Source organism: Mirounga leonina, unplaced genomic scaffold (assembly GCF_011800145.1).
Source record: "Mirounga leonina isolate KUSES-001 unplaced genomic scaffold, KU_Mleo_1.0 Mir_91, whole genome shotgun sequence".
Classification (NCBI taxonomy): Eukaryota; Metazoa; Chordata; class Mammalia; order Carnivora; family Phocidae; genus Mirounga; species Mirounga leonina.
In genome coordinates this window covers 38485923-38513631 of record NW_023270839.1, presented here as the reverse complement: position 1 = coordinate 38513631, position 27709 = coordinate 38485923, and the positions used below count along the sequence as shown (strand labels likewise).

Genomic DNA, 27709 nt, shown 5'->3' with positions numbered 1-27709 from the left:
GAGGGAGGTCAAAACACTGCTTTATGTTAGAATTTGTTACATAGCCATCCTGAAGTCTCAAAAGTGGCCATTACAAAAATATAAGTAGGGGGGAAAACAATAAGAAAAGTAATAAAAAAAAAAAAACAAGAAGAAAAGCACAGAAGAAAATGGAGCAACAAAAGCACACAGAGGACAGAAGTGCGTGTATATGCATATCAAGCAGATAAGCTTGGAAAATGAGTTGTGTTTCTCAAACTCTCTGTGGTGAAAGACTGGAAAAAAAAAAATGTCTTCAATCTGTCCTGGACTGCTTCTTCAGTGAGATATGAGAAAAATAAATCCCTAGAAAAATTATCACAATTTGAATGTCATGGCAATGTCAAGTTGCTCTACAAGTTTCTAAATGCTTACTCCCAATTTCTGTACCTGTTGTGTCTGGACCAGTGACCGTTTGTCTTCAGACTGCACCTTGAATCACTGTCCGAGAGGAAGTCTTTCATGTTTGTGAGGAGACGTGTGCAAAAAAGTTCATAGCAATGTTGTTCCAGTAAGAAAAGAACTGGAAACCATCCAAATGATCACTGAGAGGACCGTAAAGGGAAGATGCTATATATTTGCTCAGTGGACTATTACATAGCAGTGAAAACGAAAGACCATGGATGAACCCTGAATGAACGCTAGAAGCATAATGTTAAGGGGGGGGGGGGCACCAAGTGACTACATCATATCTAGTATGACATCATTTTTATGAAGCTAAAAAATAAGCCAGAAAAGTGGTTCCTTGTGTCTCAAAGTAGGGAGAGGTGGGAAGGTGGGCACACCCCATAGATGCAGTGGTTTTAATATTGTTCTAGATGAACAAACGTAGCCTTTCCCACTGTCTCCCTTTTTCCATTATGATCAAACAGGCTCAGCCCTTCTCTCTTCTCTAGCTACTCACCTCTCTTTCTCCTCTGTTTCATGGCCAGGTTTTTTTATGGCGTCGTCTACACTCTTATCTCAACTTCCACCATCCATGCACTTGCTGGACATTACTCACTTTCCAAGTGCTTGCCTGCTTGATCTTTGGGCAGCACTTGGCTCTCTTCTGTCCTGGGTAGAATCTTCTTTCCTAGACTCTGTACCCACTGCTGGTCACCACGTCATCCACACAGCTCCTGTTTCCATGTGTACAATGAATGGCTCAGGATTTGATGGTTCTGACTCCCTCTCCTGTTCCCAGGACATGTTTGCCTGGATGCCCCTCAGGCACCTCAGGCTCATCATGTCATTGGCCCCAGAATGTCTTCATTCTCAACTCAGTGGGGAGGTGACCCTCTTTCAGGCCAGACTCAGGAATGTGGATTCCCCACTGCCTTCTTTTCTTCATTATCACCTTCCAGCGCTGACCTAACTGGTTTCCACCAGAGAGTTCTAAAGCAGGCCTTGTTGCTAGGCCCCATTTCCCCTTCCTGCATCTTCCTCATGCCACCCTGCTCTTCCTCTTCCAGGTGTCCCTCTTCCTCACTATCAAGGCCTCTGTGTAAAAGCTTTCCACCAGAATAACCGGCAACTTCATTTCTCAAAATTCTTAGACCCAGAATTATCTCCATCTGTTGCTCTGATTTTTCCTTAGTGAGGATTCAGGAGGGAGACATTTGTCACCAAATGCCCTAAAATTCTCTCGAGCCATGTCTTCTCATTTTCATTCTCCTGCTGATTCTTCAATTTGGCTTCTTTCAGCTCCAGAAATTGTGAACTACGAGCCCCTGGGCCTGGAGGCTGACATGTGGTAAGTTGTACAGACCACCCAGGTGACCTAGGGATCCTTTCAAGGGCAGCAGGCCTCAGACCCCGGCTCCAGCTGACATCCCCCTCGACCAGAAAACCCCTTCCTCCGCACGTTCGGAGCCTCTGGTTGCTCCAAGTGTGCTGGACCCGCGGGCCAGGCAGCTGGAGGCAGCCAGGCCCAGACCTGAGGCCAGTTAGAACATGGCCACGGCAGAGACCAGGGGAGAAGTGAAGCTGCAGGTGCAGGCTCAGCCCTGAGGCCTGCCACAGCCATGGTAAAGAAATAGTAACGATAGCTCATTCAGTTAACCAAGTGATCACTGAGAGCCTCTTAGGCTCTAAGCACTGTGTGGGGCCCGGGGATACTGTAGTGAATTTTCTGCACAGACAGGACTCATTTCATTTGCACAGGGCTTTATAGTTGGCCGAGTACCTTGATTGCCTGGTTTTCTAAAATCCACCCAGTTTTGTGAGGTAGTTTTCATTACCCTCATTTTATGACCAGAAAGAGGCTCAGAGATGGATGATAAGGGACTTGTCCCAATCACAGCCTGCAAGTGCAGGAGCCTGATCTTGAACTCGGGTCCTCGGATTGAATGTCCAGAGCTCGATGACTCCAGACACATCCCTGGCTGCTGCTGAAGAGCAGGATGGAGGGGGTCATGGACTTGAGATGGCATCTTTAGGCCGCCGTGGAGGGGCAAGTGACCCCTTCCCCTGAGGACCGTGCGGGGGAGTCCCTTGCTGGGCTGGGACCAGAGCCAGGTGGCTCTGACTGGCCTGTTTTTTGTTTTTCAGGAGCATAGGCGTCATCACGTACATCCTGTGAGTATCCCCGATGCCGGGGCACCGACCTAGCTTGGATCCAGGGGACCCGGGAGGAATGAGAGAGGGGCAGGCAGACAGGCAGACTGAATTTACTGATTTCCCTCATTTCCTCATTTCCCACGAGCCAGATATGTTGAATGCACACGGCACACCTGGCGGTCTGAGCTCTTAGCTCCGTTTCAGACGCTCGGCCCCGGGGCAGAGGTGCAGCCTTGTCAGCATCCCCACTGTGGCCAGGCACACCCAGGCTGCACGTCCTGTGACAAAGTTGGCTTTCGCCCAGAAGCCTTGGTCCAGCCCTCCAGGCTGCTGTGCCTTCCCGGATCCCGCGTCTTTCTCTCCCCTCTCCCCTTCCTTCCCCAACTCTCACAGGCTCTCTTGTTTCTCCCCAGAGCCTCTTTCCCAGCCCCGAAATATTAAGTTGCTTAAGCAGCCATTTCCCGTGGAGCTCCATGTGCAGTGGATCTGTCACTTTCGATCTCTGTGGCCTTGGGCAGATACTTAACCTCTGGGCCTGTTTTCCTCATCAGGAAAATAAGAATCGCAAACTTCCTGCCCACGGGTGTGCTGGGCAGCTTAGATGAGCCGCCACGTGCAAAGCTCCCGGCGCGGCCCTGGCACGTGGCACGTGGCTGATGAGTCAGCGTGCATTCCAGCATGCTTCCCCACCGGCTTCCCCTCACCGCACACCTGGGACGTGCTATTTTTAGGGCACACTGGGTAAGAGCCCGCCAGCAGCCAGAGGCGCCGTGGGGGCTCCAGTGCCCCACACCCCCGCACGCCAGTTCTCTGACTTTTCCAGCAGCCCACAGACTGGGAGCTCTGTACGACCTGGTGGACCCCCCTGAGCTGCGGAGGAAGGTCTCGATCCTGGCTGCACGTTAGACCTTTTAATACCTACCGCTGCCCAGGCCCACTGCAGATCTATTATCTCAGAATTGCTAGAGATGGAGTCTGGGCATCAGTATTTTTTAATCAGTTTTTTAAAAAAAGATTTATATATTTACTGAGAGAGAGAGAGCATGTGCACAAGTGGGAGGAGGGGCAGAGGAAGAGGGGAGGGAGAATCCTCAAGCAGACTCCTCGCAGAGCGCAGAGCCCCACGCAAGTCTCTGTCCCAGGACCCTGAGATTATGACCTGAGCCGAAATCAAGAGTCAGACACTTAACGGACTGAGCCACCCAGGTGCGCCTGGGCATCAGTATTTTTTAAAAGCCCCAGAGGAATTGGATGCAGAGAAAGAGAATCTGATGCAGTGCTCGATGGTTCCAGATTCTGCATTGGCTCTTGAAACCTTGATTTTTTTTTTTCAGAACTCTGATTTCCTTATTGAAATATTGAGCCTTCTTGCAGCTCATTGGAGTCCCACACAGTTTCTTGAGTGCCTGCTCCGTGGTGGGCACTGGGCCAGGCATGCAGGATGCTGACATGAAGGAGGTCTGCCCTGCTTGCCTGGAGCTCCCCTTGTCGGGGGGAGACACCACACAGCTAAGTCGCACTCAGTGGGACCAAAGTCACACTGGATGTATGAACACGTCTCTGTGAGACACAGCTGGGAGAGGCACTGGTTTGCTGGGGCTGTGGAAGATTGAACGAGTTTAGATGTGATCCTGTAGAAAATGGGGAGTCATAGAAGGTTCTTTGGGTTCAAAGACAGAAATAATGGCCACCAATTCCAGAGCGCTTAGAATGAGCAAGATTGCAGGGAGCATTGTCAATGTATTTATTCTTTACAACAATCACGTGAGGTGGAGGCTTTTATGTTCTTCATTTTATAGAGAAGGAAACTGCAGCTCAGAGAGGTTGAGTAACTTACCTAGGTTCACACAGCTATTGAGTAGCAGAGCTGGGATTCAAATCCAGGACTGAAATATCAAAATTTTCCCAGTGCACCTTGCTGCCACTCTGCCAAGAAAGTGGCAGTGGGTTGGGGATGACCTTCGAGAGATATTTAGTATATAAAACCAACAAGAGTTTGGGGCCGGTTAGATGTGGTGAGGGAATGGATGGAAGAGTCAGAGGTGGTCCCTGTGTTCTAGCTTGGGTGCATCCATGAAGGGACATCATTAATCAAGGCAGGGAGCTCATGGAGGGAGGTTGGGGCACAGTGACAATTGGCACATCTAGGGAGAGGTATCCCATAAGAGGTATCCCAATATGAGTCAGGAAACAGTAGATTTGGGAGTCACTATCTGAATGACACATTCTTGACAAACCCTGCAGGGGAACCTGACACACCTGTCTAGGCCCTAATGGCCCATCTCTTCCCACACCTCTCAGGTTTGGCTCAAGCTGTTCCCTTAGTCTAGAAGACCTTTCATCTCCTCTGACTGCTGATAGCCTCTTCATTCTTCAAGATGCAGCTGATACAAATGTCAACTCCCCCATGAAGCCTGCATTGGGTTTCCCCTCTGTCCTGTGCTCCCCCAGTCCTTCATCTGGTCTTCCATTATATTCTGCTTTATTCTGCTTGGGATTATGAAAAGCCATGTCCCTGTGTTTCCTCCCCTCCTCTTCAAGTTCCTTGCAGACACAGTTTCTCTCTGTCACGTACTTAGTAAGAGCTCCATAAAGTAGATTGAATTCAACTGTTAGCTGAAAAGGCTGCTGACTGGCTGCCCAGAGGCGGGCAGGCGGTGTTGCTAGGAGCCTCCCATCCCCAGGCAACAGTATGAGTCAGGGTTCCCTGATTCCATCAGCCCCACCTCTGTCTACTTACCTACAGTCACGTGTTCCCTCTCTGTGTGCTCAGCCTAAGTGGAGCATCCCCTTTCCTGGGAGACACGAAGCAGGAAACGCTAACAAATATCACAGCAGTGAGTTACGACTTTGACGAGGAATTCTTCAGCCAGACCAGTGAGCTCGCCAAGGACTTCATTCGGAAGCTTCTGGTTAAAGACACCCGGTAAGATGACAGAGAAAGGCATGGGCTTCTGGGGTACTGACCTCCTGTCCCCTCTCCCAAAGACATGTCATTCTGTCCCTACTTTGCCATGGGCTGCCATCTGCACCATTGTGGCCTAATCTGGGCAGGCGCTGAGAAGCGTGGATTAGCTGAGACTTGGCATTCATCTTGCTTGCTCAAGTCTTTCTGCTTTCTTTCTTGCCAAAGTACAAATAGCTCTGTGTGTATGTGTGCGCACACGTGCGCGTGTATGCACACATGCATGTTTGAAAATCAGCCTGGGTTTCTCTAGGGCACATCATCTTTTCCGGTCTGTCCCAAAGGCACCTAGAACTAGGATTTGAAAAGGAAAGTGGCAGAGTTTCTAAACCAATTCAGGTGGGATTTGGGGGAGGCAGACTCAGAGGGGCCAATAAGTGGGAGAATAGGAGACATACTAATCCTACCCCTTTTTGGGGCCCAGGGTGAGCCCCATGGCTATAGAGTCAAAGCAGGAGATAGGCCGGGGATTCTAAGGTGCTGGGTGCCCAGAGCATGGACTAGATGGGACAGGAATGAGATCTCCAGATTCTAGAAGGCCATGTCCTCTTGGTCCCACAGACTTCAGAGAGAGCCAGAATGGGGTCCTCTGAAGGGCAGGGGCCTGGTTTCCCCATCCAATGGCAGTGCTAGGTCAGGTCCTTACCAGAGCAGGGAAGGACGGAAAAGGGATCTGGGAAGCAAACAGAAAAACACCGAGGTTTCGTGGTCTGTGGAGAGCTAAAGCTCACAAGAGCACTTATGACTCTCATAGAGTGTGGCGTTAGGCCCTTGAAGTTCAGGACCAAAGATGAGGGTTTACATAATGTCACTCTACTGAGGGGCCTGCCTGGACCACTTTCTCTGGAATGCGGGGACTTCAGCCAGTTCCCCATCCATCTCTGCATCCCCCATTATTCTGGTTCAATGGCAATAGTCAAAGAATGCCACAGTGCGGGTCTGACAAGAGTAAGAATGGAGACCATTGCTCTCAGCTTCTGTCTTCATGGATCATCACTGTTTTCTGATCCTCGTTGCAGGAAACGGCTCACAATCCAGGAGGCTCTCAGACACCCCTGGATCACGGTAAGGGCATGGTGTGGAGTGCCAGTGAGCAGGCAGGTCGGCAGTCTCTCTGGGTGGGTGGCCAGATGCAGAGGGCCCACCGAAAGACCTTTGCTAGAAACACCCACCCTCGGGCACCGATGAAAGCCGGGCGGGGGTGCCAAATGGTCTGGATTTGTTCAAATAGGTTCATAGGTTTAAGTTTGTATTTCACAGGTTCAGGTGACTTATGAAACAAAACCTCACAAAGCTCCGTTGAAACCTTTTTCTTTGGGGCCATCTTACAAAGCGTACTTTGTCAGAGGACGTGTCACTGTCACTCTCAGAGCAGAAATCAGGACTCCCAAGTTGTAGAGAGAAAGCAATGACAATTAAAACCTCAACTCTGTAACCAAGGCTCCTTCTTTCTAACTTTCGGCACTCAGAGTAAAGGATGACACTCTGACCAGAACAGGGCTCGGAGATGGAAGCCTGGTGGGGAAGAGAGGTGGCCACCCCCAGGGCGATGCTGTTCCCTCTGGGGAGATGGGGGCACGAAGGCAACTCCCCGCCTAACCTGCTTCGTAATTGGGCTTCCAGCCGCTGGTTTGGGGAGGGTCTTGCTGTCTAGTCACGGTACGGTAAAGTGCTAGTTAAAAGCACTTTGCCGAGGGGCGTCTGACTGGCTCAGCTGCAGAGCATGTGACTCTTGACCTTGGAGTTGGGAGTTCAAGCCTTCAAGCCCCACATAGGGCGTCGAGATTACTTACAAAAAAACAAAACACTTTGGTGGGGTGAGAATCAGGAGACCAGGATTCTGGCCCTACTTCTGCTGCCTGATGAGATGTGTACTCCCTGGGCCTCACCAGACTTCCCGTTCACCCGCATTGCAAGGAGAGGCCTGGCTAGGATGATCTGAGCATGCAGATGCGGAAGGATAGGGCCTATGGAGGATGGAGGGCAGGGAGGGCTGGAATGCTTCAGAGAAGGTCACGTTCATCTGCTCATTAAAGGATGGGGAAGGCCAAGGGCCCTCTAGGTTTGGAGTGGGCCCAGAGCCCAGAGCGAGGGAGTCTCTCAGGCTTAGTGTGCTGAGTTGCCTAGGCCTGGGATGCCAACCGCCCCTGAAGGAGAAAGGTCCCTCAGCCCCCCTCTGTCAGCCATGGCCTTGTCTGCTCCTACCTTTGAGTGGATGCCTGCAGAGTCCTGGCTATAGCCTGCTTGCCCGTGTGAGCTCCCTAAATGCTATGCGTGTGGAGACCTCCTCTAATGGCCATGGACCCCTGCCTGACCCTGAAGTGAGCATGCAGGCAGCACCCCTGTACTCTTTAATCTTTTTCATCATCTGTGGGGAGGCTCATCCCACCGTGGTCCTCCCCGTGGCCTGATGCATGCAGTGAATGTGTGCCTTCTGCCTGCACCTTGAACTGCCCTTCGGATCAGGCATCAACTTAATTCTGGCTGTTCTATCTAAACACCCACCAGTCCAAAGGAGAAGTCAGAGCCCCGGAACAGCAGAAGACAGAGCCCCCCCAGCTGAAGACCAAGCGCCTGAGAGAATACACCCTCAAATGCCATTCGAGCATGCCCCCCAATAACACCTACGTCAACTTCGAGCGTTTTGCCCGTGTAGTAGAGGACGTGGCTCAGGTCGACTGGGGATGCCGTGCCCTGGCAGGGACCCACGACACCATCCAGGACGATATGGAGGCCCTGGTCTCCATATACAACGAGAAGGAAGCTTGGTACCGAGAGGAGAGCGAGAGCGCCCGGCATGACCTATCGCAGCTCAAGTACGAGTTCCGCAAAGTGGAGTCCTTGAAGAAGCTCCTGCGAGAAGACATCCGGGCCACAGGGGCCCGTCTCGGAAGCATGGCCAGGAAATTGGACCATCTGCAGGCACAGTTTGAAGCTTTAAGGCAGGCGTTCTCAGCAGACCTACAGTGGATCCAGGAACTGGTGGGCAGCTTCCAGCTGGAGAATAGGAACGCAGATGGCCTGGGCTCCGTGTTCCACAGGGACGCCAGGGAGTCCCTAGTGGAGCTGCCCGACAGATCAGCCAGCAAGGAAGTCTTGGCCGGCTTGAAGCTCTGAGTACCAGAATCTAGTCGGTGATGCATCCTGGATGATTTGCAGAAGCGTGCTTCCGAGTGCCCTGCCAGGGCATCAGCTAGAATTATCCTGCGGGGTGTGTGTCTGTAGCAGAGCTTTCCACCCCCTTCACAGAATCCAGAACCAGGAAGGTGCTAGCTAGTTATTCATTCTGCACCTCCTCTCACCACCCTGTGTTTCTGGGAGGGTGGCTGGCACAGAGAGCAGCCAGGCTGTTAAAACAATTGCGAGTGAATACCCCTCCGCAAACCCTTCTCTGGAGGGAGAATGGCTGGCCTTGGGGAGATGCTTGATAATTGATTTGTAATAATGGATTTGTTCACATCTCACTTCCCATCTCTGTGCCTTAGGGACTGCAGACCAAAGGGCAATCTTTGCCTTAACTAGGGATAACAATAAGCCAGTGTGGTGCTTTCCTGCTACAGAAGGAGGGATTTAAAATGCACGGAGAAAATATTGCCTTTTATTTGCACTGGCTTTTCACTTACTGAGCACTTACATCTTTGATCTTTTAAAGAGAACTCTGTGAGCAGGAAGGTGGGTGGTATTATTATTGTTGTTACTATTATTTCCATGTAACTGTTGAGGAAATTGATACAGAGAGGAAAAGTAACTTACTCAAGGTCTTTCTTAGCTAGTCGATATGGATGGAACAGAAACCTAAGAAGCCTGACCCTCAGATGAGGTCTATGGGAAGAAATAGTGAGACTTTGCTATAAATATCCACCTTCACGTTGAAGTTCAGGTCCAGAGGTAAAGTTAGCAACTTCATCTAGTTCATGTATTCTGCCAGGTATAGGTAGAATGCCCCATTCCTTTAGACGATTGTCCCAAGAAGTGGGTCCTGGAGGGTGCAGTTCGTGGGTCCTATCTAGCCCTATCCCTGTCTGAAGATCAGCTTGCAGAGCAGGAGGCAAGGGGGCAGCATCTCCCCCTTTCCCCCCTCTACCCCTTCTGGCTAAAGTCCCCAACCTTGTGTTAGGACTAAAGACCAAAAGGAACTCGACAAGAAGGTCCCTTTTCTTATGTACCTAGGGCACTGGGGCCCTGAAAGGGCTGAGAAACTCTGAGAGTTTAAGACTGGGAAGTACAGGGCGCCTGGGTGGCTCAGTTGGTTAAGCGACTGCCTTCGGCTCAGGTCATGATCCTGGAGTCCCGGGATCGAGTCCCGCATCGGGCTCCCTGCTCAGCGGGGGGTCTGCTTCTCCCTCTGACCCTCTTCCCTCTCTTGCTATCTGTCTCTCATTCTCTCTCTCTCAAATAAATAAATAAAATCTTTAAAAAAAAAAAAAAAAAAGACTGGGAAGCACAGGCTCAGTGGTCCCCACCTGACGCCAAGCTTTGAGCACACCTCCCTGAGGACTGTGTGAGGTCATCTCCCCGGAGGGGCCAGTCAGCCAGCTCGTATGGACAGAGCGTGGTGGAGTGTGGGCCCAGCACTAGGCTAGAAGCTTGGGGTGAGGGACCAGATGGTATCATTTCAAAGTGACTTCACAGACTCACAAAACACCCTTGTCTGATAGGCAGGGTAGGTGTTATTCCCAGTTTGGAGATGCGGAAACAGAGAGGTTGTGATTTGCCCAAGGCCACGGTCGTGGTAAAAGTGGCGCCCTTCTGATGATACATCTGTTGCTCTTTCTTGCTTCCCCTAACTGCCTCAGCTCCAGGAGTTTACTCTCTACTTACAGGGCAGAGATACCCAGACTCACCCATCCATCTATTGACAAATAATGTTTGAGCACCTGCCAACTGCCGGGCGGTCGGGTTGGCACTGGGGATACAATGTTGAGTGAAAACAGGCTTGTTTCCTGCCTTCATGGAGTTCACAGTCAGGAAAAGGATTCCAACATTAATCTAGAACATTCTACAAGTACAGAAGTGCAGGTGGAACACATGCTATGGAAGAGAAGTGTGTAGCTGGCAGCAGGGGTTTGATCTAGTCGGGGAAGGCTTCCCTGAGGTGGTGATGCTGGAGGCGAGGTCCGCAAAGCAAACCAGGGAGAAAGAAGTGTTCCCGACAGAGCTGTCAGGGCTAGGGCTTGGTGGTGGAGGGGGCACGGAAGCTGGAAGGGAGAGGATAAGGTGGGTATATGGTGTAGATGTGTCTGGAGAGGAGGCATGACCAGTGGTACTTTGCCATATTAAAGAGCTCTGCCTTCATCCCAAGAATCATGGGGAGCCATGATGGATTCCAGGCTAGTCAGCTGCCTGCGCTGCTGGGCAGGGGAGGGCATGGCCAGTGAGCAGCACAGATGGCAAGTGGTTTGGGACGAGACATGAGATTTTGACCCCATGCAAACCTACCTCCTTTTCCATTATCCTGCCAGATCATCTCAAATATCATACATAATATTTGTAACAGAAACGGTTTCTATCAAATGTAAGAAACCATATTTTCATCAAATATATGATGCATTGTTATTTCAGATACCAAAAATAAGAAAGAAAAAAGCCAAGTGAGGTAGGAGACTGCCTCCCCTCCCCCCACCCCAAAGCTGAGACACCTTCACTGAGAAGGCAACCAAGAAATAAAGCCATCGTGCAAAAAAGGGAAAGCAAGGAAACGTGTGTTTCATCCTTAATGCTAGATGGAGGAATGAAAAATCCTCCCCTGAGAAGAGGAGCCCCAGGTGGGTGGTAATCACGCAGGTGTGCTTTCTGTATTTGCCCAATCCGTGTGATCCGAACGAACCTCAAGCAGAGAATCTAATGTCACACGGTCTGAGGTTGGGTGGCCCCCAATGTCCGACAGAAGCAGTGTGGTCATCTCCTGGAGCACCTGTCTTCACTTCAGACCCACTGTAATGATATGATGCCGTTGGTTAGAAGAGAAGTCCTGATTTCAGAGATCCAAAAGTGTGTGCATTTGGAATCGGAAATGGAAGATAGCGAAGCCCTGTTTCCTGTGCCCTGCCTGGGAGACTGGCTACAAGTGACCTGTCTCCAGTCTCTCCAAGAACTTACTCGCCCTTTGGCCATGTCAGTAGACCTTGAGCTCATACAACCAGATCTCCTAAAGAAAGGAAGCCCCCAGCTGAGTAACTCGGGTTAAACTTTCTTGTGAAGCTCGAGATAAAAGGCACTACAGGAGTAAGACGGTGCTGATTTGAATTAAGGACACTGGGAACAGGGAGGGGAAAGCGGTTAGTCCAGAATCATGGCACTGGCCACTCACTGTTCGTGCTGGGAGGTACTGAGAGGCGAACCACCAGACACTCTCGTTTTACAGCATTTGACAGGACAAGACCCGGCTGGAGTCATGCAGCTGGTCATCCCCAGAGCTGGGGTCAGAACCATAAGTGGTTTTCCTCCCAGTCGTGGAATCATCCTTTCTGTGTTCATGTCCTGTCATTGGTAACTATTTATTATTTAGATGTTTTCTAAGCAGACCCTTTTCTGTACCTAAGAGCTTCTGAACACAAATGAACTGAGAAGTGCCCCCAAGTCTTTCAGGGAAATTAGAGGAGGCTGTGACCTTCCTCTGTCACTTGGCCGGTCCAACTCCTGTCACCCTTTGGCATCAGAACTTGATGCCAAGGGGAGAGCCCAAGGAGGCCCGTGGAACGCCCAGCTGGAGGATCCGCTGGATTCCCCGCCACATGCGCATAGCTGGTGTCGTAACCGTGGAGTCAAGGGCAGGGCGGGGCTGACAGTGGCCAGATGGGGTGTCAGGAGGGGAATGTTTCACTGGTACCTAGAGGGAGGAAGGCCTGGCCACATCAGCCACAAAGGAAGAGTTTTCATTCACCACGTATCGAGAGGTTGGCGTCTGCTCTGTGCAAATGCCACCCTGGGCTGTCGGGGAGGCTGAGCGTGTGACATCTTCCTGATTACGGATTCCCAAGGAAGATGGAGAGTCAGCATCTGGGGAAGGCAGCAGCCTGTCCCCCCTCTGAGGCAGATGCACATGGCATGTGATAGCTCAGCTTTGCGGGAGGAAAGGTGGAGAGAGCCTGGTAACCGGTGAGGGGGCCGGCAGTGAAGGGATGGGGCAGAGTGATAATGGCAGGAGAAGTCAGTCTCCCCCGCGAGCCCTCTCCCCGCACTGCCCACCCTCCCCCACAGGTGATCATGAAGATGGCGGCCCCCCACCTCGCTCTGACAGGCAGGGCACCCAGCCCGTGTGGGAGGTGGCTGTGTGTCCAGCCACCAACCCCACTGTCAGCCTCTGGAAAGGTCTGTGGCACTGAATGGCCTTTTCTCCTTTGTCTGTGAAACTCTTGGCCTGTGCAGAAGATTCTTTGCCCTGTAGAGGAGACCCAGCAGTGGGCATATTTGAGGAGCAGAAGGGACTAGTTCATTTGGACAAACACTGATTGTGCTCTGGCTCTGAAGGGAGGTGACAGATAAGGACAAGACAACCCCTGAATAAAAGACTCAGTGTCTGCGACAGATGGGAACCACCCCCTGCCCCTGAACTGGGAGATGGGAAAGGCCATGCTGAGTGATAAAATAGAGATACCCAATATTCCAAAAAACGAGAGAGATCAATTTGGACTGAGAAAGGGTCAGAGGGTCAGCAGGGGGCAGAAACGTTCTCAGGGAGGGTCCCCCCCTCCAACACCTCCTTCCCAAGCTGTAGCCTGAGAAGGTGCCATGTAGAATTTGGAGGGGTGGGCATGAGCCCAGATTAGGGCCAGGAGCCTGGACCTGTTAAATGGAGATAAAAGAGGAGCTTTACAGGAATTTAGGGGGTGTTTTTGCTTTGAACTTTTTGTTGTGGGAAATTTTCACAAATACCCAGAATGGTATAGTGAATTCCATATGCCTCTTACCCAGCTGCAGCAGTGAGCAAGTTATGGCCCGTAATCTCACATGCACCTGCACCACTGCTGTTTCTGGAGTATTTTAAAGCAAACTTTAGACTTATTTCACTCATAAATTCTTCAGCATGTATTTCTAAGCACTTTATTTTTAATACTACTCCTGTACCATCATCACACCTGACAAAACCAAGAATCATTCCTTAATATCATGTGGATACATATTCCATACTCCTGTGTCTCCACTTTTCTCCAGGTTGTCCTGTTGGGGGTGGTTTGTTCAAATCAGGATCTAAACACAGTCCATGCATGGCATTTGGTTGTGACATCTCTCAGGTCTCCTGTCTTCCATACCGGTACATGAGGGAGAGCTTTGGAAACTTTTCCTGGGGACAAAAAATTGCTCAGAAAACTGAAGGTCCTGGAAAGAGGATTAAAAGTGCAGAGACCTAACTCAGGAAAGTGAGACCAGGTCAGGCAAGGAAAGGGGGCATCCCACTCCTTTCCATTGCCTTCTTCTGTGTGCAGGACGACCTGCAGAGACGCAGTCTCTCCACAGATCTCCCCACCCATGTATAAGGAGGCAGACACTCAGGTCCTCATAAGCCTCATGTGCTCCTTTCCTGGGAAGACTGGGAAGTGAAGCCATCAAAAGGGAGAGTTGGAGGTGCCACCTATAGAGAGACTGGATTAAGGGAGATTGGTAGGGCTGGAGACAGACAGACCCAGGCTGGAGATGGAAGTGGGTGCTCAGGTGTCCCTGACTTTCCATGGAGGGTAGGGCTGGAGAAATGGCACAGATGGAGATTTGAAAAGTTGCAATCTGTTTGCCGTTTCTAGAGGAGGCCTGGTATTGAGAGAAAATCTGGAGTGCCTCTTCTTGTAAAGAGAGTTCCTTTTTTGTGCCCGGGGGGTAGCTGCTGTTCCAACTCTCTGCTCTCTGGGCGTCGGTGCTGACCCAGCACACCCTGCTGGACTTTGTCAAGGCCGTTTGCATCTCCATAAAAAAAACCTGACTTCAGCCACAGCGTTCTGTCTTCTTGCCTCCTTTCCCGACATTTTTCCGAGACACTAAACATGCTCCTGGGAGCCTGGTCAGAATTGCCCATACTCTGGCCAAAGGACCTCAGGTTGGAAGGTGGGTACTGTGTGTTTGCAGAGAGGGGAGGGCCAAGAAAAGGCAGAACGCAGCCCCATCCCCCTGACACCCCTAATTTAGTCAAAAGTGTTGTTCCTTCTGGGAACAAATTTCACTGCAGAATTTATGTCTCTGACTTCCAAGGATTAGATGGTGGTGTCAGCAAGTGGTGAGCCTCTTGGCAACCGAGGAGACCCATTGATTAGGAAAGGCCAGCCTGACAGATTTATGCCTGGGTGGCCCCCTTCTCAGAGTTCATGCTGTTTTGTGTAGCACATAGACAGGGCCCTAGAAGCAATTGCATCACCTCCCATTAATGACTTCTGGGAATGGTCCCCCCTCATATTTTAGTTGGGCGCCTCTGCTCCATGGCTGGTACTGCTGGACCAGTTGGAAGGTGGGATTCTTATTAATGGGATTCCCCTAACTGCGTGTTGACTTTCCAGCCATGGGGTTCGGGCCTCTCTCTTCCGGCAAGAGTGCCAATCAGTAAGTGGATAAAAAGAGGTCCCCTCCCAGCGTCTGCTGATCCCACCTCATCAAACTCTCCAAGTGAAGGTCAAGTGTCCCCTGCAGGGCTTAGGCTCCAAAGTGAATGCAGACATCAGTGAGGTTAGAGGTAGAAATGTTCTGTGGGTTGGGGAGGCAGGAAATCACCCTGGAAAGGAGACACTAGTTGCTGGGAGGTGCGGGAGAGGGAGAGTAACAAAAAACAAATACAGAATAGAATGTCAGATACCTGTCATGAAGAAGTAGGGTGCAGGCACAGTGCATTGTATGGGGCAGTTGGGGTGCTATTTTATATAGAGAAGTCGAGGAAGGCTTCCTGAGGAAGTGACATTTGAGCAAAGACTGAACAAAGTGACAAAGTGAATATATGAAGGAGCAAGAGCAAAGACCCTGAGATTTTGGGTTCCTGAGCCAGCAAGCAGACTGTAGGAGCCACAGTGACAGAAAGGAGAGAGGGAAGAGGACATCAGGGTGGAGCAGGACCCAGATGGTACAGGCCTTGGGGGGCTTGGTGAGCTTGTTGTGTTCCATCAAGGGTGCCGGGAAGCTGCTGGAAGGCTTTGATACCAGTTAAAGTCAGGCTCTGCCCTCTTTTGTGTCTCCCCTCGGGTGAGACCTAGACCCAGGGCTGGGCTTGCCAGTGTGACAGAGGAGGTGAGAGGCGGTGAAGGAAAGAGCTAGGAGAGCTTAGCTGGATGGTCCCCTCAGCGGCCTCATCCTCTTCTCTTCCCTCTCTGTCTTCCTCCTTCCCCCTCCTCTCCTTCCCCCTCAGTCTCTGGCCCAAAGAGTGTTTTAGTTTGGGAGAGTGAACAGCCCCTGGCTTTCTCACCCCCTCCTCCAATGTCGAGGGTATGTGCACTTTCCTCCCTGCTCCCTGACCCCCACAGAGCTCTGTTGACTCCCAGGCAGAGCCCTGGGGAGCCATGGTGTCACGGCTGCTGATCCAGAAGCCCGGGCCTGTCATTGGCAGGAGTGAGCAGGTCCCGGGTCCGAGGATTTCATTCCAGTGTGTCTCTTCAGCAACTCGGGGAAACTAACGTTATAGCTGTTAAGCACCCACCGGTGTCTGCTCTGGGTGGGGAGGAGGTGGGGCAGAGGACACTGACAAAACCCTGTAGAGAATTCCTTCTGTGTCCTCAAGTTGTTTTTCACTAGTGAGACGGCCCCACTGCAGAGCTGGCCGAGGTTGGTGAGAAATACTGAGGGAGCTCCCCTGTGTTTCGGTCCTGGCAGGGAGAGAGTCACTGCCTTTCGGAAGCTGTCTTGGAGAAGGTCATGTTTGACCTGGGCTTTGAAACAGAGGGGCCTTCCGGGAGCACAGGGGCTGGGGTGGGCATGGAAAGTGCGCCTCATGCCGGGAGGTTTTAGGTCCCCAGCAGTGTGGGCCAGCCCTATGTGCCAAGCGCCATGAGGAAAAACCAGCAAGAACGGAGGAGGGCTCCAGGCGCGGAGGGGAGACAAGCCCAGCGCTCAGGAACCCACGAGCGACGTCGCTCAGCATTCACTGAGGAGCCAAATGAGGCATTGCTGTGAGGAGGCTGTGAGAGCAGGGAGAAAAATCAAGCTGGGTGGGCCCGTATGGGTCATCCCTGGCAGTTCGTTTTCTTGAGGTCACAGAGTTCTCTGAGAATGGATGAAATCTATCAGCTCTCTTTGGAAGAAATGTATATGTGTGCACACGCATTAAATTAAATTTTTTTTGAGATCTAAATCACACACCATGAAATTCCCCATTTAAAAGAATCCAGTTCAGTAGTCTTTAGTATCTTCACAAGGTTGTGGGATAATCACCACCATCTAACTCCAGGACATTTTGTTTTTTGTTTTGTTTTGTTTTGTTTTAAGTACTTTTTTTTTTTTAAAGATTTTATTTATTTATTTGTGAGAGAGAGAGCACATGAGAGGGGGGAGGGTCAGAAGACGAAGCAGACTCCCTGCCGAGCAGGGAGCCCGATGCGGGACTCGATCCCGGGACTCCAGGATCATGACCTGAGCCGAAGGCAGTCGCTTAACCAACTGAGCCACCCAGGCGCCCCAGGACATTTTGTTAATCCAAAAAAAACCTCATACCCTCTCAGAGTCCTCTCTCGGCAACCCCCACCCCCCTCTAGCCCTGGCAACCACCAATCTCATCTCTGTCTCTATCAATTTGCCTATTCTGGGCATTTTATGTAAATAGAATCATACCGTATGTGGCCTTTTGTGTCTGGATTCTTTCACTCAACATAATGTTTTCAGGGTTCATCCACATTGTAGTATCTGTCAGTACAGTGGACCCTTGAACAACCCAGGTTTGAACTGCGGGGGTCCACTTTCATGTGGATTATTTTTTTATAAATACAGTACAGCACTGTAAATGTATTTTCTCATCCTTAAAATTTTCTCAACACTTTATTCTCTCTAGCTTGCTTTATTGTAAGAATACAGTACGTAAAACATACCACATACAAAATATGTGTCAGTCGACTGTTTATGTTATCAGTAGGGCTTCTGGTCAACAGTAGGCTGTTAGTTGTTAAGTTTTTGGGGAGTCAAAAGTTATATGTGGGTTTTTGACTGTGTAGGGGTTCAGTGCCCTAACCCCTGCATTGTTGAAGGCTCAACTATATTGTGGATAATATTTCTGAATTATGTTCCATTGTAGAGAAGTTTGTTTATTCACTCATCAGGTGATACACATTTCAGTTGTGTCTAATTTTTGGCTATTATGAACAATGCTGCTTTGAACATTCATGTATAAGTCTGCACACTAAAACTTGCAAACCATTTCAGGGGGTTCAAAGAACCTCTGAAACCTATCTTTTGATCTAGGAAAACTTTGTTTTACAGAAAGGGAGGAATTCAAGGGGGAATGGACTCATCAAATTGTTTACATTAAACATGTCCAGTTTTTTTATATGTCAATTATGCCATAATAAAGCTATTACCCCCATAATACAGATGAGAAAACTGAGGCTTAGTGAAGCTAGGCCAGCTTGTTGGAGAAGTCAGGATTTAAGCTGAGCTTTAACTGCCAGGCTGTGAAAGGCAACCATACATCCCATTTCCTCTCCCTCTCCACTGAAGCCCCCATTTCCTTCAATTTACTTTTGAACGGAGTCCTAATGTTCTATTTGCCCTCTGTTTTGCTAAGCCCAGTACCAGCCCAGTGCACAGTGGGCATCCTAGACTGCTGTCCAATGACCCTTCCCCAAAGTGAGCCGTGATTGAAGTCTCTGCCTCCCATTCTTCCCCTCTGGGGGGACGAGTCTCCAGCCCAGCCAGAGTGTGTGTCTGGCTGTGTTCTAATATAATGGCACCAGGGGCATCTCCTGAAAGCTGAGAAATCTGTAGGGCGCCTGGGTGGCTCAGTCGGTTAAGCGACTGCCTTCGGCTCAGGTCATGATCCTGGAGTCCCGGGATCGAGTCCCGCATCGGGCTCCCTGGTCAGCGGGGAGTCTGCTTCTCCCTCTGACCTTCCTCCTTCTCATGCTCTCTGTCTCTCATTCTCTCTCTCGCAAATAAAAAAAAAAAAAAGAAATCTGTAACCATTGGCCTCAATGCGATGGCCCTCTGCATGCCCTACCCTATGAGGAGGTGCCAGAGTCAGGCTAAGGACAGCATGTGGCTGGGGGTTTGAAGGAGGGTGGGTGGCTGCCGACCCAAGCCCAGTGTCAGCCACCAAGCTCTGCTTTGTCTCCCAGCCGGTGGACAACCAGCAAGCCCTGGTCCGCAGGGAGTCTGTGGTCAACCTGGAGAATTTAAAGAAGCAATATGTCCGCAGGCGATGGAAGGTGTGTCAACGTTTGGGGTGGGGAGCAGGGGGCCCCAGCGGGTCTCTGCACAGTCTCACCTGGCAGCCCCTTTTCTCTCTCCCTCAGCTCTCCTTCAGCATTGTCTCCTTGTGTAACCACCTCACCCGCTCCCTGATGAAGAAGGTGCACCTGAGGCCAGAGGAGGACCTGGTAGGTAAATGCAGCGTTCTCTTCTTGGGCAGGATTCTGGGGTGGCCTGGAGCTCGGGGATGGAAGGGAGCAGGTGGGTGCTAACTGTTTCTCACCGGTTCTGCTCGTCCTGTCCTCTGTGCTGCGTGATCGGCAGAGGTTGCACATTTGGGGGGGCCGCTGGGGTGGTGCCGGGAGGGGAGCGCTCCGATGGGGCAGCATGGGCTTCTGGAGGATCTTGAATCCTTTCCTGGTGGGCTTTCGAAGGGACTGCTGCTGCCGTTTCGCTGCCCCGGTCTTTTCCATGAGGACTTGCAGCCTGCTAGGGTCCTTGAGGGCTCTGAATAACACGGCTACCACAGTCAATCCAAAATGTAGTCCTGATAATCCGAAGATCTACTGTAGAATGAGAGCTTAATGTTCGTTTTTCAATTTTTCCATTTCTGTTTTGCTTTAGATTGCCATCAATAACAATAACAACAACAACAACAATAATACTTAGAGGATATTTGACTAGCTTGTTACTGTTTATGTACATTTAAAATGAGGAACTTACTCAGGAGTGTGGCCTCTGGAACCAGACTTTCAGAATTCATATCGGCCACTTACTAGCTGTGTGACCTTGAGGAAATTACTTAACCTCTCTGTGCCAAAATGCCGTCCTGTGTAAAATGGGGTTAACAACAGTTCCTACCTCATAGAGTAGTGATGAGGATTAAATGATGACATAACCTTAGAGCCTGTCATTAGAAGTGCTCAGTATGTATTAGCAGTTATTATTATTATTTTTTATTTTTTTATTTTATTTTTTTATTTTTTATTTATTTTTTTTTTATTTTTAAAGATTTTATTTATTTATTCATGAGAGACAGAGAGAGAGAGAGGCAGAGGGAGAAGCAGGCTCCCCGCAGAGCAGGGAGCCCGATGCGGGACTCGATCCCAGGACCCTGGGATCATGACCTGAGCCGAAGGCAGACGCTTAACCGACTGAGCCACCCAGGCGCCCTTAGCAGTTATTATTGTATAAAATCTCCCCATAGACTAAAATGCAGTGCCAAGTGCTTCAGAATGCAGTTAGTATTTCTGCTCGTAGAGGTGCCCGGGACAGATGCTCCCTGCTGCATATCAAATGTGGGAAGGCCCCAGAAGTGTCTGGGATGGCACAGGAAGGGCAGCTGCCTGGGACGGATGGGGCCGTCAGCCCTGAACAGCGCCCCAGGACCCGCAGCTCTTGGGCTGCATCCCAGGACCTCCCTCCGCGCCACATCCTGGGGTCCACTTTCTTCAGCCGAAGCTCTTGATTCTTGCTCTTGATTTGAGGGTTTATGGCACCAGAGGCCCTAAGCAACTGTGTGCCTTTGGCAAAGCCATGTCCCTTCTCTGACTGCTCTCCTCATCTGCTATTCAAGGGGACTGGACTTTCCCTCTGAAAATCCCCGGTAATGACAGGCAGATTTCCCCCAGCTTACTTTTTCATTGTTTGGCTCTGACTCATGCTAAAAAGTGGCTATTCAGCAGAGCTGGAGTTATTTTTATTTTTATTTTTTTTAAGATTTCATTTATTTATTTGACAGAGAGAGAGACAGCGAGAGCAGGAACACAAGCAGGGGGAGTGGGAGAGGGAGAAGCAGGCTTCCGGCCTAGCAGGGAGCCCGATGCGGGGCTCAATTCCAGGACCCTGGGATCATGACCCGAGCCAAAGGCAGACGCTTAAAGACTGAGCCACCCAGGCGCCCCTGGCTAAAGTTAATCTTGACCTTGGATTTCCAACTGGCTCAAGCCAGGCAAGGAGAGAGAGAAGGCTTTGTCAAGGCATATGGCAAGTGACTTGTTCTCATATGATGGAGACCATCGGGAGACAGGACTGGAGAATAATTGGAAAGAATGTAAATTTCTTTCTTAATTTTTGTCCTTGTGCACACATTTAAAAATAGCCCACTCAGTGCCATCAGCTCAATGGCTCATTCTACAAGTGGAAAAGGAAGGCTTGGGTCCCAGACATCTATTATATAGTTTTCTCAAAGGGAATTTCCTTTAATAATAATAATAATAATAATAATAATAATAATAATAATAGGTCCTTTTGTTCAGGCAGCCTTAAAATTGAACATCCAAGAACAGATTATTTATGATGCACTGAAGTCTTTCTGAATTAGTACCTCTTTTAATAAATTTTAATAATTTGATTAGACTGGGGTCGCCTGGTGGCTCAGGTCCTGTATCCGGCTCCCTGCTCAGCAGGGAGCCTGCTTCTCCCTCGGCCTGCTGCTCCCCCTGCTTGTGCTCTCTCTCTGACAAATAAATAAATAAAATCTTTAAAAAATAATTTGATTAGACTGATGTGGCCTGAATAAAAAAGGCACTGTGACCTCCAGGATGGTTGCCCTGACTCTGGTTGAGCCATGGAATGCCCTTTACTCTTTTCCTCTTTCATAAAGATGGAGCCCAAAAGCCAAAGATGCAGCCTAAGCCAGTCAGAGCAGAGGAGGTATGGAGCAGTGGGCATCAGAGGTTGGGGAGGTCCCTGTGGCTCACCCCTGCCCCCCATCCTCTCCAGGCTGAGTTCAGGAGACCCTGAACACTTACCCAAGTGGTCTTGGTTACATGGCAGCTACAAAGAGCACCAGATATCATCTTCATTATTATTATGATTTGGCTTCTCCTGGTGCCTGGTTTTTCCCAGATGCGCTGCCTGTTTTCCTTCCTCCTGGGAAGGAGGCCTCAAGGCAGTTGGTCCCTCCCCACCCTCACCCACCCCACCCCCAGACTCTAGACGGAGCAACAGCCTTCACCTCAATGCCCACCTCCCCGGCTTGCAGGCCCCTTGGCCCAGTATCAACCAGGCTGCCCAGCACAACCCCATCACTGGCCTCTTGTGACCCTCTTGCCCTGGGCCTCTTTTTTTTTTTCCAGAGGAATTGTGAGAGTGACACAGAGGAGGACATCGCCAAGAGGAAAGCTGTCCACCCACGGAGGAGGAGCAGCACCTCGTAGGTGGGCTGGTTCTCTCTGCACAGACTCCGGGTCCCCACTCGTCACCAGCACCCAGGCATTCTGCATCCCTGAACGCTTTGCGAGACAGATAAGCCTGCAGGGTTCAGAAGCACTTACAGAGGAGCAGGGAGCCCCTGGGAGCTGTGGCCATCTCCTACGGAGGAGGCCCTGACATCCTCAAAGCTCTTATTCTCCATAAAACGGGCTTTCACCTGTCTGCCAACCTCAGAACCTCGGGTGAGGTGTGGACTTGAGAAAATGATGTCAATGAACATCATCATCATGGGGGAAGGTCAGACTCGGGCAGGTTTCCTCACAGGATGAGGGAGCTCAGAACTAGCCTGGTCGAAAATTACACCAGAAAGACAGAGGCCTCCCCCATGGGAACAAGACAAGTGAGAAAAGTGAATCTTAGGGTGTGAGGGACCAATCCTGTGACCTCCCAGAACCCACATGGAGTCAGCATGTTGGGCTGACAAACATATTAGGCCTTCTAAAGTAGCCCACTGTATTGTAATTTTTTTTCACTTTTATTAAACTTCTGATTTACCTGATGCTTGGCTTCTTCTAGGGCTATCCCCATCTGGTTCTCTTTAGCTCAGGTGCCTGACTCTGGGCCAGCACCCAGGGTTGGGGTGCTGAGTGGAGGGTGTCTCAGAAGGTCACAGTGAACCATCCCCTCTGGACTATAGGGCACCTGCCTTCTACATCCTTCCCTAAAGGTTTTCCGCCCCCCAGTCAGCACAGACACAGCATATAATGCCTGTGGCCCCCCCCCACTATTACCATCACCCCTGCTGGTAGGGGCTCCATTGTGTCTCCCAACCCCTGGTACCACAGAATATGACTATATTTGGAGTAAGGGTCTTTAAAGAGGTAATTAAGTTAAAATGAGGTCACTGGGGTGGGCCCCAGTCCAATGTGCTGGTGTCCTTACAAGAAGAAGAGATAGGACCTCAAAGAAAGACCGTGTGAAGACACAGAGAGAAGACAGGCATCTACAAGGTAAGGAGAGAGGCCTTAGAAGAAACCAACCCTGCCAATACCTCCGTCTCAGGCTAATGGCCTCAAGAGCTATGAGAAAATAAATTCCTGTTGTTTAAGCCACCTGTCTGTGCTACTTTGTTAGGGCGGCCCTAGAAAACAAATATATTTGCCAACCATGGCCAAGATGGGGCAGGGGACTTTTTTTTTTAAAAGGTTTAATTTATTTATTTGAGAGAAGAGAGAGAGCACAAGTGAGGGGGGGAGGGGGGAAAAGCAGAGGGAGAGGGAGAAGCAGACTCTCCACCAAGCAGGAAGCCCAACATGGGGCTCGATTCCAGGACCCCAAAATCATGACCTGAGCTAAAGGCAGACACTTAACTGACTGAGCCATCCAGACACCCGGGGCAGGGGACTCTTGAAAGATGTGGATGGAGAAGGGCAAAGAAGGACCCACAGGGAGAAAGGACAGGAAAAAGAGATGGGTTACATGGACCTGGAAGTAAGGGAGGCTTAATGACGTAGAAATCTGGGCCCTGCTTTCCAGGCCAAAAGAATGGTGACGCTGACCATAAGCCCAAGAGAAGGTCTTTAGAAGCCAGAGGTCAGGGTGAGGCACTGAGACTGAGAAAGTACGTGGGAAGAGGTGGGAAGAAAGGGGAAGTCTTGGAAAGCGCGTGAGGGGAAAGTGAGCCAGGAAGAAGAGAGGTGGGGGAGGAAAAAGGGCCGAAAAGAAAAGGCCTGGGGAGAAAGGGAGGCTGAGTCAGCAGCAGGTTTGAAGCAAATCCTGTGAGGGAGTGGGCCACACTGCTTTCAGTCAGTGCATGGATCCAGAGCAAAATGGCCCCAGGGGAACAGAAAGGCAGCCCAGTTTCAGAAAAGCTCCCAGGCAGAAAGGGAGAGGAGCTGTCAGTGTGTTGAGGAAGCTGTGCAGCTGACCTGTGGTTCCTGGGTGTCCTTGTTCTCAGGCAGAACCAGCTCTCTGCCTCACTGCAGCCTCTGGAGGACAGTTGAGTCTGGGAACCAGGTCCAGGGCCCCAGGGCCTGTGAGGGGCTCTCGGCTGTGATGGGGCTCATCCGTCAGCGGGGAATGTTCTGGAACAGGGGCTCACCGGGAGCTCCTGGGAAGTGACGTGTGGTAGAGGAGAGGGGACTGCCCTCTTGCTGGGGAGCAGAGCAGTGACCGGCGTTGACAAACCCAGCCGTGAGTTTCCAACCATGAGCATAGAGTTAGCCTTTTGGAGTTTGTGTGGCCCAACTGCTACGTTTGACTGAAGAGGAAATTGAAGCCTGGAGAGAGGAAGTGACTCGTTCTGTGTCACACAGCACATTTGTGAAAATGTCTGAGGAAAGCCCAGACTTCCTGCCTCCTAGCACAGTGCTCCTTTCTTCAGTCTGGTGAACTATGTAGACCCTCAATGAAACAGATGAACTTTTCACTTTGCTTCATTTTAAACATGTTCTCATCAGTCCTTTACTGCGCCCCGCCTTGTACTTCATTCCTGGAAATGGATGACATTGTCACACGTGCTTCTGTCCATCTTTTCACAGTAAAGGAACTCTGTTGAGGAGTGGGGACAGCAGTCTACCTCCATGGGCTGCGAGTCAGTCAGGGAACTAGTATGTGCCTCGCAGTGTTCTAGATGCTGGGTTTAGGAGAGTGAACAGGACAGACATGGCGCCTACCCTGAAGGGGTCCGCAGTCCGGGACTCCCCCCTGCCCACAGACTGTTCCTCCTAGGCTTCTTCTCATCCAGGCTTGTATCAATCAAGCTCCACTGACCGAGTCCCCTCAGCCCAGCTCTCTGGTATTTGATGGCACCTACTAGGTCTCCCAAATCCCTTGGGAAGCACAGGGCCAGGCAGTGAACAGAGGTGGGCCTTTGAGGATGCCTTTGAGGGCCAACAGCCAGAAGAAGCCAGGCGCCCATGCCTCTCCCATAGAAAGGCTCAGTCCTGCAGCCTCTCTGCTGGCAGATGGCTGGTGCCCCCCAGGTGTGACAACGAGGGGGGCAGCTGAACCAGGTATGTAGGGTTGGCTCTGAAGAAGGCTGTGTTGGCCCGCTGACACTTCAAGGCTGAAAGAGACCACAGTGTACTCTGAGGTTAATGGAATATTCCAGTGATGAAAGCTGTGATCAGTTAAAAAGGCAAGTCTTCAAAGAGATCTGACAGAGCCCTGCCCCAGGGTGTTTGCCTGTGTGTTTGCGGGATGCTGCATTCATATTTCACAAATGCACACATAAATATTTTAGAGCACTGTGTTTTAATGTCAATCTCACCAGCCTTCCTGACTCCAGATCTTAGATTGCATTTGCCTTTTCTACTCACATATTTATTTGGTGAAAACCCTATTTTGGAAGCAAATGAAGACCATGTCATAAGAGGTGAACCACAAAATCTCTGTGAAAGAAAAGTCAAGCCCAATGCTCTACAGACAATCAAAGTAGGTATATGTGAAAAGAGCTCAACTAAGGACTGAGCTATCACAAGGAATTTTATCAGGCGCTGGCCTGTAGAACTTTCTTTCCATCTGGTTCCCAGCTCGATGTCATCCCGACATTGTTCTGTTTGCTGCAGCTGGACGCCAAAGAATAATGTCTTCTTCAGTGGTCGGCTGAGAGGATCCCATTCTAAGCAAACCTTGATGGGCTTAGGGATTGGAGCAATTGAAGAGTGGTGAACAATGGGTAACTGTCTTTTCAAAAAGCAAAAACACAGTTGGTGACCTAGCACTCATAGTTTCTCTCCTCCTGTGTTTCCCTTTCTCCCACTAGTTCTCTTTTTCCCTCCCCCTCCATCTAATTGCAAGTCATAGTATATAGCTGAAGTACATATTTTAGTAATGTCTTCACTTACTGAATAAAATTCATGTTCCCAGTTCTTAATCTAAGAAACAGTTGATTGTATTATCTAGGAGGAAGTAATTTTGTAAGGATTTTTCCCCCTGTGGATCAGTGATCTCCACCCCTGAGCTAGAAGAAAAACAAAAGAAAAAGTAAACAACAGAAGCTCATAGTAATTTTTAAAAACCTGTTCTGCAAGAGGAACACTTCACATACAGGCTTTGACTATACCCTCTTCATAACCTTATAAGGGGAACAAGAGCCCCATTTATACAGATGAGGAAGCTGAGACTCAACAGAGTTAAGAAATTTGCATGCAGTCACACAGCTTGAGCACTTGAGATCTAGATTCAGCCCAGTTTTGCCTACCCCCTAATCCACATTCTTCTCTCCCACTCCTGGAGACCCAGAGTGGAGTGGAAAAAAAGCATCCCAGAGAAGCACATACAATATGATACTATTATTATAAAGCTCAAAAACTATACCATACATCGTTTAGCAATAAATGCAAATATGATAAACCTACATGTTAAAAGCAAGGCAATGACATTACTCAAAATTCAAGGTGAAGCTTACCTTGAGATGAGGAGGAGCTCATCTGAGCTGAGATGGAGAGGAGCACAAAGGTGGGTGCTAGGCTGTTGGCAGTGTTCTAGCCAACCCTGCATTCATGGTGGGCTTATGGGCGTTCATTATTGTGCTTTCTTACTTACATATTAGTTATCAACTCTTTTGCATCTATCAAATATTACATTAAAATAATAAAAGAGAGGGAGTGAGGTAAAAAAAAAAATAGATCCTAATGGTCATCAGGTCCTCAGATGCTGGAATGGACAGGACATGAAACTGCATCATGACTACCCCTGGGTGGGCCTTGCCCCTTGCAACTCAATGATGGGCTTTTCTCTGTTCTTTTATTGGCACCTTGATCAGAGCTCATCCTGTGAGTGTCCCTGGGCTAAATTAATAGTCCCATTTTATTTTATTTTATTTTTTGAGAGAAAGAGAGAGCAAGAGAGCGCAAGCGAGGCAGGGAGGGGCAGAGGGAGAGAGAGAGGGAGAGAGAGAGAGAGCGAGACATTCTTAAGCAGGCTTCATGCCCAGCGCAGAGCCTGATGCGGGGCTCCATCTCATGGCCCTGAGACCATTACTTGAGCTGAAATCAAAAGTTAAATGCTTAACCAACTGAGTCACCCAGGCGCCCCATTCATATTCCTGTTTTAAAGAAAAGGTGCAGAAAATACCCCCTGCCCCTCCCAGCTCCACCTCCTCAGTCATCACCTCCCGTTGGAGTTTGCTTAAGGACCCTGGTCTGAGGACATCTTTCGAGCCCAAGTAGACTTGGATTGCCAACTCTTGCTCTGGGTGTCTTCATGTCTCTGAGTTTAAACCCAGAAGCTGAACGGGATTTGAAAAGCCCTCTGGGCCATTCCCCTGTTCCTGGGCAGGACTGTACTTGGGGCTCCTCATCTCATTTTGAATTGAGAGAAGGTGATCTTATGCCTTTCATCAATTCCTTTTTCTGGTTCTTATCAGTCCTAGTATCTCACCACTCAGAACCAAAAAACCTGGGCTAAGTCCTGGCATTTTTCATCTGTTGCATCTTGATCTTGTCATTCAACTTTTGTGGACCTTGATTTTTTTTTTTAAGTTTATTTATTTAAGTAATCTCTACACCCAACATGGGGCTCGAACTCATGACCCCAAGATCAAGAGCCACATACTCTACCTACTGAGCCAACCAGGCACCCCTGGACCTCGATTTTTTGAATCTATGAAATGGTAATAATAATATCATTGCTACTTATCATGAGTGCCTCATTGAGAACAATTCTGCAAAGGAGATTTGTCAACTCTGAAGAACTTGGCAAACCTAAGGGGTTTTTTATTTA

The 27709-nt window shown here is 49.8% G+C and overlaps 1 protein-coding gene across 2 annotated transcripts in view; it reads left to right on the top strand.

Moving 5' to 3' along the window:
- The window catches only part of DAPK2 (death associated protein kinase 2), a 113725-nt gene extending 89999 nt beyond the window's left edge, over nucleotides 1-23726 (top strand). Inside the window, exons 5-11 of one of the 2 annotated variants that reach the window (XM_034993549.1) lie at nucleotides 1705-1753; nucleotides 2551-2577; nucleotides 5333-5485; nucleotides 6544-6589; nucleotides 18754-18843; nucleotides 18931-19018; nucleotides 21907-23726. In XM_034993549.1, the coding sequence (XP_034849440.1) occupies nucleotides 1705-1753; nucleotides 2551-2577; nucleotides 5333-5485; nucleotides 6544-6589; nucleotides 18754-18843; nucleotides 18931-19018; nucleotides 21907-21917 (464 nt within the window). In that variant the 3' untranslated portion in view covers nucleotides 21918-23726. The remainder of the gene's footprint in view (nucleotides 1-1704; nucleotides 1754-2550; nucleotides 2578-5332; nucleotides 5486-6543; nucleotides 6590-18753; nucleotides 18844-18930; nucleotides 19019-21906) is intronic. The other variant, XM_034993548.1, reaches the window with a different exon arrangement.
- The last annotated feature ends 3983 nt before the right edge of the window (nucleotides 23727-27709 follow it).